General features: G+C 35.4%; 1 protein-coding gene across 18 annotated transcripts in view; it reads left to right on the top strand.

The window, feature by feature from the left end:
- C2CD5 (C2 calcium dependent domain containing 5) overlaps positions 1 to 12,703 on the top strand; it is a 94,002-nt gene that overhangs the window by 60,231 nt on the left and 21,068 nt on the right. For all 18 annotated transcript variants that reach the window (XM_087855687.1, XM_045811919.2, XM_045811918.2 and 15 more), the window contains 3 exons: positions 3,490 to 3,676; positions 7,221 to 7,385; positions 10,776 to 10,916. In XM_087855687.1, coding sequence (XP_087711813.1) covers positions 3,490 to 3,676; positions 7,221 to 7,385; positions 10,776 to 10,916 — 493 coding nt within the window. The remainder of the gene's footprint in view (positions 1 to 3,489; positions 3,677 to 7,220; positions 7,386 to 10,775; positions 10,917 to 12,703) is intronic.

The following is a 12,703-nucleotide window of genomic DNA, read 5'->3' as shown; positions in this document are numbered from 1 at the left end:
CTAATTAATGTGTTGCGGGCTAGTAATGCGGCTTTGTTTTAAGGACATTAAATATGTAATACATTTTAGAAATTGATTTTTTTTTCTTTTAAAGAACGATGCCATGTAGTGTTTCTTTTTTTACTGTATTTAGCTGTTAACAGTTCCTTTTAAAGTGTACTGGAGTAGGAAATGCTAAGTTGTGGTTGGCATACAGGAAGCAGCTATAACTGTCTAGGTCACTAACAACTGCCAGGTTACCAAATCCATCGAGCAGTTCTGTCCTCATCTTACTTGACATCTCAGCAGCATCATACAGTTGATCATTTTCTCCTTCATACTCTTTTGACTTCATAGTGCCCCCTGCCACCCACCCCCCAGGTTTTTCCTACCTTTATGTATAATCCTTAGTCTCCTTGTTGATTCCTCCTCCTTTTCTTGATCCTAGAAGGGCCACGGGTCTGGACCCTCTTCTCAAAGCTCTCTCCCCAGTTGAACTCATCAACTCTTATAGGTCTGTGCGCTTTCCATATGTCTGTGACTCCCAGATTTACAACTCTAGTCCAGAACTTTCTTCTGAGCTTCAGACTCATATACTTTCATACCCTATTTTGAAGTCTTGTAGGCATCGCAGACTTTGTTCTGAATTGAACAGCTGATTTTCTTCACTTATTTCATATTAGCTTCTTTATTTTATCTTATTATTTATTAATTTTTAAAAGATTTTATTTCTTTATTTATTAGAGAGAGCACAAGCAGGGGGACTGGCAGGCAGAGGGAGAAGCAGGCTCCCTGCAGGGAGCCCCATATGGCACTTGATCCCAGAACCCTGGGATCATGACCTGAGTCAAAGGCAGACTCTTAACCTACTGAGCCACCCAGGCATCCCTACCCTTCTTTATTTTAATGCGTGATCCCTCTGCTCTGTCTAATTCTTCATGCCAAATATGGTATTCTTTGACACTGTCCTCCTGCCTAACTTCCTGCATCAGAGTTATCTTAAAAAGTTGTGTTGAGTTTTATTTTCGAATATATTTCTGATCTATTTACTTTTGCTTTCATTTCCTCTTACATCTTAGACCTTCTATTTGGGATTGTTTTTCTTTTGCTAATACCCTTTAGTATTTATTTTTGGTGGGTCTGCTGGTGGTGAGCTGTCTATTTTTGCTTGTCTGAAAATACTTACCTTGAAAAGATATTTGGGGCTACCATTTATTTTCTTGCAGCACATTGACGATACGCTTCCATTGCCTTGTGGCTTTTATTGCTACTGTTGAGAAATGATCTATTAGATTAACTTTTATTCCTTTGAAGGTAGCCTCGCCCCGCCACCCCCAGGCTGTGTGTGAGCTATTTGTCTTTGGTTTTCTGCAATTTCCCTGTGAAATGTTAGGTATGGAATTCTTTTATCCTAATTGCTGTATATTGGGTTTCTAAATCTATAGATTCTTTCATGTGCTTTAGAAAATTTTTAGATATTAGTTCTCCTATGTTTCATCTCTTCTCTCTTCTTGATACTGTAATTAAAAATGTTAGACTTTCTCACTGCCTCCTCTGTGTTATTCTCTTGTCTGTATTTTCTTTTTGTCTATGTCATATTTTGGATACTTTCTTATCTATCTTTCAGTTCTTTAATTCTCTCTTCAGCTGTCTTTAATATTCTAGTAAGCCCAATAATTGGGGTTTTAAATTTTTGATAATCTTTTTATTTCTATAAGTTTTAAGTTGTTCTTTTTCAAATCTAATATTATATGTTATAGCCTGTGACTAATTCTTTAACGGATAATTTTAATATCTGAAATTTTTTTATATTCTGCTATTTGTGTTCATTATTATTCATTGTGTTTTGTTTCCTTAGACTGTGATAGGCTCACAGAAAGTTGCAAAAGTGGTACAGAGAATCCCATGTACTCTTAACCCAGCTCCCTCATTGGTGACATCTTATACAGTTGTAATAGAGTATCGACTAGGAAGTTAACATTGGTGTAATACTGTTAACTATACTACAGACCTTACTCAGTTTTTACACTTTTTAAAACTTGCATTCATTTATGTATTTGTGTGTATATGTATAGTTCCATGCAACTTTATCCCACAGGTAAATTTGTGTAACCACAACCATATAGTTAAGACACAGAACTGTGTTCTGTGACCACAAAAGAACCTCCTTATGCTGTCTCCTTATGTTTATGCTCTCCATTAACCCCTTGCCCTGGTCCTGTGATGCTTTTAAGATTCTTAAAAATGTATAATTTATCCAGTTTTTTGTTTGTTTGTTTTTGGTAGGAGGTAGTTAGTGTCCATCAGCAGTTTTCAGAGTGTCATCCCTAGACCAATAGCATCACCATCCTTGAGAGAACTTACAGAAATGCAGATTCTCAAGGTCTACTCCAGACCTATTGAATCAGAAACTCTGGGGATGGGTCCTAGTAATTGTTTTTTAATGAGCTCTCAAGCTAAAGATTGATAACTACCAACCTACCAACCTAAATACCCTGGCTTATCTGTTTTGGGATCTTTCCTTCATCTTTACTGCTACCTTTTTAGTCTAAGCTCTCATTGTCTGTCACTCTAATTGCTTTTTGCTACCATCTCCTCATCTGTTCTATCATCCTTATTCCATGTTCGGTGTGGCAATACAAATGATATCTTAAAATATAAATTGGATCATGTTACTGCTTAAAACCTACTTGGAGTTTCTCATTGCTGGTAGAATAAAATCAAACTCCTTACCATGACCCGTAAGCCCCTAATATGATTGTGCCCCTGCTTAACTGCACCCCCATCCATACTACTCTCACCCTTGCTCACTTCACTTTAGCGTAGCAGTCTCCTTTTGGTTCTGCTAATATGCCAGCCCCATTCCGTAATTGCCTTTCTCCAGCTCTCTTGGTTCCATCTTGTTTTTAAGATCCCAGGTCAGGTATCATCTCTCCTGTAAGGCCTTCTCTCTAGTTGTTCCCACTCACTTCACCTGGTTCATTTTCTTCAGACACCTGAGTCTTAAAGGTAATCCAGCGTTACGTTGTTTCTTTGTTTATTCCCACCCCCCTCCACTGGAATATAACCATGAGAACAGGGACTCTGTGTTTTGTTTGTTGATTAGCGCTCACCGCCTAGAACACTGCCTGGCACATGGTAGATACTCAGGAAAGTTTTGTGTTCTTTTAATGAGTAAATTTACTTTTTTCCTTTGCTATCCATTCATCGTATGATCACATGGAGTTATGAAACCTAAGATTTTAAATTATATTCTCTAGTGATTTTGATAGGTATTTTTTTCATTTCTAGAGATTTTGAGGTTTTTCTTTTTCGTTTGTTAAAATAGGACTTTTAGCAAAAGCATACACAATGAAAAAAATACAGAAAAGATTATTGATATAACTTAATAAACCCATTTGCAACAAGTAAATGTTTTATTAAATACACTTATAGAAAGTTTTTAAAAATGGACATTTCTTAAGATGGTAGCAAGAAACTGACTAGTGAATAAATGATTTTCCTTAACAGGTTATGTCGCTTAAAAAAGAAAGCACAGGCAGAAGCAAATGCCACAGCTATCAGTAATCTGTTGCCATTTATGGAATATGAAGTGCATACTCAGCTAATGAATAAACTAAAACTCAAAGGAATGAATGCTTTATTTGGACTGAGAATTCAGATCACAGTGGGTGAAAATATGTTGATGGGGTTAGCGGTAAGTTTAGATATTTTGGTTTTGTTTTGTGATTCCTGCAGTTGTAATAGATTCTGTTTTGTGTGATTCAAAGAGTCTTTTAAAGGGACTTATTTAAAGAAATTGGCATTAAGATCTTTAAGGGTGGGGACATTATAAAAAGTAAAAAATCTGGTGATAGGTTTTTAAATGTTTTATTTTTACAATTATTTATGAATTATTTAAAATTCAATTAATAAAATAATTACATTCAATGTATTTATATTATTATATTTTTATATTCTGACCATAATCTCAGTAGTCAAATTTCTAAAAATTATCATGTGTAGCTTGTTTAGTAAGCTGGTCATCATTGTTCTGGACTTTATTGTCTTTTATGCATTGGTAAAACAGGGTTTCTCCTCAGCACTGTTGACATCTGGTACTGGAAAACTCTTCGTTGTAGGGGGTTGTCTTGTTCATTGTAGAATGTTTAGCAGCTACCCTAGCCTCTGCCCACTAGATGCTAATGGCTTCACTTCAGTGTGACAACCAAAAATGTTTCCATACATCACCAGATGTCCCTGGGGGAAAATCACTCCTGAGGGGGAGGACCACCATGCTAAAATAATCTTTAGCTGTATGGAGAAAATAAAGCAATACCTATGAAACACTGCCTACTACTAGATAGAGAATTAAGTTTCATCATAAATGTGCACCTGTGGTCAACAGTGGAATGTGCAATAAAGTACGTGTTTCTTTTCTTTTCTTTTTTAAGTATGTTTTTCTTAAGTGTTGATAAATTATGAGGCAGTGGAGGGGTTCCTGGGTGGCTCAGTGGGTTAGGTGTCCTACTCTTGATCTCGGCTTAGGTGTTGACCTCAGGGTCGTGAGTTTGAGCCTGCACTGGGCTCTACCCCAGGCGTGGAGCCTACTTAAAAAAAATAGGAAAAGAAAAGTTGTGCGGGAGTGGAAAGCTCTTTATCTCAGCTTTATGCTTACCTTGGCTTATTAGAAAAGAAGTTCTGACTAGAAAGTTGTCAGTGGGGAAAGCAAGAGTTGTCTTTATAAGTCATCTGAGACCCAGAGAACTAGGTGCCTGCAAAATACATATTGAGCAGGTGGAAACTGATTAACAGTATTCATGGAAGTCCTCTCCTATTTTAGACACTTTGCTAGCTAGAATCTTTGTCTGTACACTGGCACTTTTCAAATTGGAATTCTCTGCCATTTTTCTGAGATGCATAAAAATTTAATTTAAAGAAATTTATAGAACTTGAATTTTTTTCTCAGTATGCATTTGTAGATAAAATGCTAAATTATTTCCTGTTCATACATTTACAAATATGTAAATTTCTGTATGTAGGGGATAATTGTGTGGTAATGATAAACTAATCAGGTAATCACGATTTTTTAACAAGAGAAATTTGCAATGATTAATGAAAGTAATCTGATTTATATTAAAATATTTGATATCTAGATTAACTTGTGAAGAAAGTGTTCATTATAATTCATTCATCTAAAACCTCACATGCTTAGCAATTATTATAAATGTATAATTTGGGCTGAATACAGAACTGTAGTTATTGGTGGGTGTCTGTGAGAACTAAGAGCTTGATTCAGATTCAAAGATTTAAAAAGCCTTGTGCCAACTGTTATCAAATACTTCTGATGCTTGAGACCCATGAAACTAGTTCGTGTAATTTTTTAGTGCCTGCCTAGAATACTGCCTTTTCTGATTCTTGCTGATCTTTTCCTTCTTGACCACTAGTGACACTCATAACTATTTGAGATTTTGATCTTTGTGCTGTGGTTTCGCTTGTGCACTTAAATCTCGAGGCCCCAAGAGTAGATTCCATGATAATGGATTTCTGATGAATGCCTGCTGGATGTCTGGCACTGTGCTACTCCAGAAGGAATGCAATATTGTCTTTACAAGAGGGGAAAATGGACGCTATGATAGATTGAGACTTGTCCAAAGTGGTGTGATTACATGTACTGGAACTGAATTTCCGAACCTAGGCCTGTCTTATTCCAGAGTCTGTGTTCTCAACCATTCTGGGCTGTTGCCTTGCTAGTGAGCGCAGTTAGAACGTGTTAGAGATGGTGTGCTAAGGTTTCATATGGCTGGAGGGGTTCTGAGGTTGAGCGTTAGACACTGGGTCATACACATAGTCATGGACACTAACGAACAAACAAGGAGAGAGACCTTCTGAGGGTCAGTCTGATCTGCTGAACAGACGTCATCATAGAGTGTCATACCCTTTTGAGGATGGACTTTCACAAAATTGGCATTTGATTAGAAAGAGTATCCACACAGGAGTGTCCGACTCTTGATTTTGTCTCAGGTCATGATTTCAGAGTCATGAGATTGAGCCCTGCGTTGGCTCGATTGGGCATGGAACCTCCTTAAGATTCTCTCTCTCCCTCTCTGCTCCCTCCCCCACCTCACTTGCATATTCTCTGTTCCAATAAATAAATAAATAAATAAATAAATAAATAAATAAATAAATAACAACTCACACAATTCAAAACACACAAATATCCAGAGTTGAAAGAAAAGTCATTTCTTGTCTACATTCCACTCCTTCGATGTTAACAATTTGATATTTATACTTGTATATATATTTTTTGCTTTGCTTATATAAGCATGTCTAAATGTAAATGCACATAGATGTGTGTGTGTGTGTGTAAATATCGTGTTTTGTATTTCCCTTAATAGTTTTCTAGTACTGATGGTATGTGGTACGATTACAGAGTCAGAAATGAGTAGTCATTTAATTAAATATTTAAAATAAATCTGTATTAAGTAGTTTCCTTCCTTGGCAATTATGAAGGTAGGGTGGTGTCATGAAAGGTTCTTGGGTTTTAGATTTTTTTTTTATTTGAGAGAGAGAGAGAGAGCTTGCACGGGAGCGCATGAGGGAGAGGGAGGGGCAGAAGGAGAGGGAGAAGCAGGCTCCCTGCTGAATACGGAGCCTGAGGTAGGGCTCAATCCAGGACCCCAGGATCATGACCTGGGCTGTAGGCAGACACTTAACTAGCTGAGCCACCCAGGTGTCCCAGCTTCTTGGATTTTAGAGTGAGAAACATACTCAAATCTCTTCTCCATGTTTATTGACAGTGTGATCTTGAGTAAGATCCTGTCCTTTCTGAAGTTCAGTTTCTTCACTTGCTTTGCACAAGTTTCCCTTTTACTTTTGCCACTTTAAAGGGAAATTATTTACTCATTCATGAAACATTGACTTTTTAACAATTTTTAATCTTTTTTTCTACACTGTTTTTTCAATGCAATTTATTTTTTACAGTCATAAGGTAAAATTTTAGAAGTGCTATTGGTATGCAGTGAAAAGTAAATCCTTCTTTCATTGCTGTCCCACCTGCCTACCCAGGATTCTCGCCAGAAGCAACCAATTCCTGTTACCAGTTATGTGTTTCTGTGCTCTTCCAACATATGTTCAATACGTGCACTGATGCTAATTATCTTTTTCCTGTAAGACAAAGACAGCTTTCCTATATATGAAAACTTAAGGACTGTTATTCTTTAGATATTTTTTCTGATTATTTCCCCTGTTATTTTTACAAGTCGGCCACAGGTGTGTATTTAGCAGCTTTACCAACGCCGGGTGGCATTCAGATTGCTGGGAAGACTCCTAATGATGGCTCCTATGAACAGCATATTTCGCATATGCAAAAGAAGATAAATGACACAATTGCTAAGAATAAAGAATTATATGAAATCAGTCCTCCGGTAAGTAGAATAAATCTACATTGTGACTATGTAAGTTATTGTCTAGGGGTTAGTTTATTTTGGGGTTATCTTATTTTGGACATAAAATATCTTTTTTTCACTGTTGAGATTTGCTCTCCTCATTACTCCTTCTTTTCACTCCCTTTACAATCATCTCAAATGTCTCCTTCTAGGGAGCCAACTCTGACTACCTTATTTGAAAATTGTATTCTCCCATCAATTTTTGATAATCCCTATCCCTCTTCTGTGTTTCGTTATTTTTTATTTCTCTTATCTCTGTGTGTGTATGTGCGTGTGTGTGTAAACACATATATGTTTTTGATTTTTGTAATTGCTTGTTACTCCTAGTAGAATGAAGCTCCATTGGGGCTGTATTCCTGAGGCCTGGAACAGTTCTTCCTGGTAGTAGCCTCTTGATAAATATTGCTGAATGATTAAATAAATGGTTTAAATGTTCGTTTTTAGTAAAAAGAAAGATTGCTTATCTGTATGATTAAAATAGTGAAAGAATATGCTATTTTTCAATTTTAGCTTCTTTCTTGGGATTTTTCTTCCAGTGACTTACATCGTCAGTCTTTGATACCAAGTTTGTAGTAGTGTCTTCTACTCTGAAGGCACATTACAGCAAGAGTCTGAATTGAAGGAAAGGAGTGTTGGAGTTGAATGAATCTATTTGTTTTTTATTAGTCTCTGATAATGAAATATTTCTATAAAAAGAAAGTGTTTGGATAACATTACTATTGTTATTATTTGATTTTACACACACTGTCGAATTTTGGTTGCTCCTCTGGGACAGTGCATCTGCATTCTAGCTTCAGGCTTACAGCTTTCTAGCAGAGTTAAGCTGAGAGGAATTTTAAGGATAGGACAGAGCTATACTGTTAAGTGTGGTAGACAGTGGTCACATGTGGCTGTAGAGCACTTGACATGTATCTGGTCTGAATTGAGAGGTGCTATCAGTATAAAATACACACTGGATTTTGAAGACTTAGAATGAAAAAGAATGCAAATTATCTCGAGTATTTTTTTTTTAAATTAATTGCATGTTGAAAATGTAATCTTTTGGATATAGTGAATTAAAATATTTTATTAAAACTGATTTTGTTTCTTTTTGATTTTATTACTTATGAGGTGTGCTTTATATTTCTATTGAGCAATGCTGATATAGAGCTTCTTCAGATTCATTAAGAAAGGTGGTGTGTTTATGTACTAATGCTTAAATAACCATTGTAAAAGCTTTCCACACAACCCTACTGACTGTTTATTTGCAGTACATTATTTTTGTTTTATAATTACGTTTTGGGATTTGAACATTTACAAATAGTGTTTATGCCTATTGAGGAGAATGATTCACAAAGTTTGATGTTAAGGCTCCATGATATAAGCTGAACTCTTTTGCTTACCAGTATTTATCAACTATGTTATGTATTTCCATGCTGACCTCCCACAGGAAGAATTGACCCCCTCCTCCATTATGTTCCTATTGTTTCTGTATGTGCTTCTGTCATAGGGCCTCTTCCTTGTTATTGCACTTAGCTTTTACATATCTGTCTGTCTTTAATATGAGCCTTTTAAAGTTAGACATATTTACAGAATGTGAATTAAATTACTTCAGCTATTCAATAAATATTTATTGAGCTTCTGTTTTAGTAGTACATTTTAGAGGAAGGAATAAATCTGTTATGATTCTTAAAATTTCAGCATATCTGGGTTTCATGTGTTGAATACGATTGTATTTCCACAGAAAGACTAATCAATTTATGAATTTTCTAATATGTCTCCTTATTTCAGATACTAAGGGCATTATATCTTTCAGCATAACATCTCAGAATTTGTGACAAGGTCAATGTAGTAGGCCGCTGCTCATGTTACAATTTTTTCTTTTCTGTTTCTAAAACAATGTATGCCCACCCTGAAAATGTGGATCAGTGTGTTTCTTCTCTTAGGAAGGTAGCTTCGGCTGAAGTGAATGTACTTGTTTGATTTTTTGCTCAACACTGAAAAATCTTTCTAATGCAGAGGTGTAGTACCACTTAAGTGGAGATGATTCAGTCAGCCAAAGGTATCAAAAGGTACTAAACATTTAGAATAACAGTGTCAGTGGTGAAAGTTCGTTATAAATCGAAGATATATTAAATACCAGATAGTTGCTTTCATTAGGTCCATAATATAATGAACAGAAGCATAACCAAATCTTAAACTATTAAAAAGTTGTAGAAAGAAGGGTGTTATCTAGCGGGAAGAACATTGCATTCAGAGGCAAAAGAATTGAACTGGGTAGGTTCGTCACTTAGTTTTCAAGCCCAGGCAAACTGCTTTACCTCTGAACTGTAGCTCTTTTTCATTCTGTAGTCATTATAATAGGCACCCTGTCAGAATTATACAGGGCAAGTTAATTTGGGGTAAAAATAAGAGAACTGAATGTGACATTACTTTATAGATAGCTATTATGAAGTTGTGGTAGTCTTATGTAAGGTATGCACTAGCAATGAACATTTAAAGCTGCATTTTTGAAAAAGATTTTCTTATATTCCTTGTTTTTTAAAAATGTAGCTCTGTTATGCCAGCAATAGGTTATGCTTTTTATTTGTGCTCACATATTCACATTTTGATAGTCCTTGTAGCCAGCAGATATTTAGAATCTCTGGTTAGCTCTGATCTTTGGCTATGTAGTAGGTAAAAGCTTGCAAACCCGTATAGGGTTGCACCATACACTGACCTCAAAAAGATCATTGTTGTAGCTACCAAAGTCTATTTAGCTTAGTATGTTGCACAGCAAATACCTGCATAATATATGCATTATATATACATGCACACATTTATCATATTCCTCATTTTATTATGCAGAGCTTTGAAAAATTGCCAGTGGATAAGAAAAGATATAAAAGGTTAGAATCCTTTTCAGAGACTACATTTTTAATTATTTCTGGGCTGTTCAGTGTTTTAAATGCTGAATAGAAAATACTGAGCTGGAAGGACTGCCAATTCCCTACTCGTTGTGGTGTCTTCTCTGTACACTAGATGTCAGTATTGCCTTGCTATCTGTGACGGTCCTGTATGTTTATGGATTAGTGTATCAAGGCTGCTTTTAATGATAAAAGGAAATATTCATGTACTCTCTAAAAGGCTAATTAGTTATAAAAGATATAATTAAATATAGGCTGTGAATATATTTTACAGACTTTTGTCTCTACACATAATTATTAATATAAAAATTTAAAACCAAACTGAAGTGTACAAGTGTCGAATCATGTTGTATATCTGAAATTAATATAATGTTATATGTTCATTATACTTTAGTAAAAAGAAAAAGAGACTACAGTTTACAAAATAACCCCAAAACTGACAAAGACAGTCTTATATGATATAAAGCAATTGTATTTCTTTTAGGATACATCTGAAGAGATTATAGGATCACCCATCCCAGAACCTAGACAACGCTCAAGACTTTTAAGATCTCAATCAGAAAGCTCTGATGAAGTTACAGAATTGGACCTTTCACATGGGAAAAAAGATGCTTTTGTTTTGGAGGTATTACTGCATTAGATTAATTTCTTAAAGTTTTTGGAAGATAAGATATACATTATTACAGTCAGATCCTAAATTGATGTGATGTGATTTTGTATTATTACAACTGCTATAAATATATAAAAAACTTATTGTAGGAATTATAACAAATTTGAAAATATTAGAAGTTGGTAATATATTTTTTGATCAATACCAGGTACAATAATGCAGGTGGTTCTGGAAAAATTAATGTATGGGTTGAAATAAAATTAAAATAATGCTAAACTAAAAAATAATGCTAAATTCTTAGAGCTATTTTTGTAAACTTGAATGAATTTAAATTAAAATGCCGTTCTTTAACTTACTATATGTACTTGCTTCATGTGTTATAACATATTAGTAAAATTGTATCCTTTTACATGTGGTATAATAGCACTACGAAATCTTGAGTGTAGTGTTTTCTTACTGAATTCAGAAGGTATAGTTGAACTTCCATTATAAAAATACACTCAGAGCTTTCCTGGAGAATATATGTGGCATGGAAGATGTATGGAGCCTCCTACCTCACGAATCTGCTCCCTCTGCCCTGCCCTGTAAATAGCTTAGATGGAGATAGATGATCTTCCTTTGGTATTAAGGAAAGGAAAACAAATGAGGATACTCAGAAATGTTCTGGTAAGGTTCCAGTTGAGAGAAAAAATCAGATGCCTTTATTTTAGTAAAGCAGGAAGCTCATGGTAATATTGTATTGGGATGGGATTAGAAGTTTGAAGAATCTAGAACAGTGCCCATGAACGTGATCAGGATGTCAGCCATGGAAGATGCACAAGACTTAACTGAGGTGAGAGTGTTAATTTGTAGAAAACTCAAACTGTATGGATGTATGCCTGTTTCTCATATTTTTCTACAGTCTGAGAATGAAAAAAAAATGGAGGTTGGTGAAAGAATTTGTCAGACCAAGGAGGTTAAAAGGTTCTAGGGTACTATTTGGGGTAGTGCTACTCAGAGTGTGCTGTGACTACCTATAGCATCAGCACCATCTGGAATCTTGTAAGAAATGCAAATTCTGGAGCCCTTACTTCAGACATAGTAAATGAAAATTTCAGGGTAGGGCCCAGGAATCTGTTTAACAAACTCTCCAGTGATTCTTAGCATTCTAGAGCATTTTTGATCTTTACGGTCCTGGATCCTGGCTAAGTAGAGAATGAAGGTGCATCTGACCTGATCTGATCTTCAGAAGGCTGAGAGCAAGGTGCAGATTCAGTAAGAGAAAGAGCAGACAGACAGGGTTTGTAGTTGGATCTGGGTGTGGAATGTTTTTGGGAATAGTGGGTTGAGGTATGGCCGTGACTGTGGGTAGCTAAAGTAAAGTTAAAAATGGTTCTTAAAATCTCAAGGGTTATGTGAAGGGGCGCTTGAAGTGCATGAGAGTCCATCAGACTCCCAATGTACAGATGAATGTCAGTATATGTCTATATACTGGATATATTGGATAGTTTCACTATTAATTATTAATAATGGAATATTGTGATATAAGAAAAATAGAATTTGGATTTATTTTTTTTAGATGTGCCTTTAAATTTATCCCTATGTAATTCAGTTTTAAAGCAGTTATATAGTTAGGTCAAAGGATCTTGTTTTTGTTTTTTTTTTAATTACACTTTATTATACAAGGAAAGATAATAATTGCTTATGTTATCTTTGTTAAGCCTTTTGAAACATGTCCTCATAGAGGCTTGAGAAAAGGCTCTCTCTCTCTTTTTTTTTAACTGAATATACTTTATAATGTGAAATATTTACTTAGAAGTATT

The sequence above is a fragment of the Ursus americanus genome, chromosome 25 (assembly GCF_024610735.1).
Source record: "Ursus americanus isolate L20-20 chromosome 25, mUrsAme1.1.p, whole genome shotgun sequence".
Lineage (NCBI taxonomy): Eukaryota > Metazoa > Chordata > Mammalia > Carnivora > Ursidae > Ursus > Ursus americanus.
This window is presented reverse-complemented; position numbering and strand designations above follow the sequence as displayed.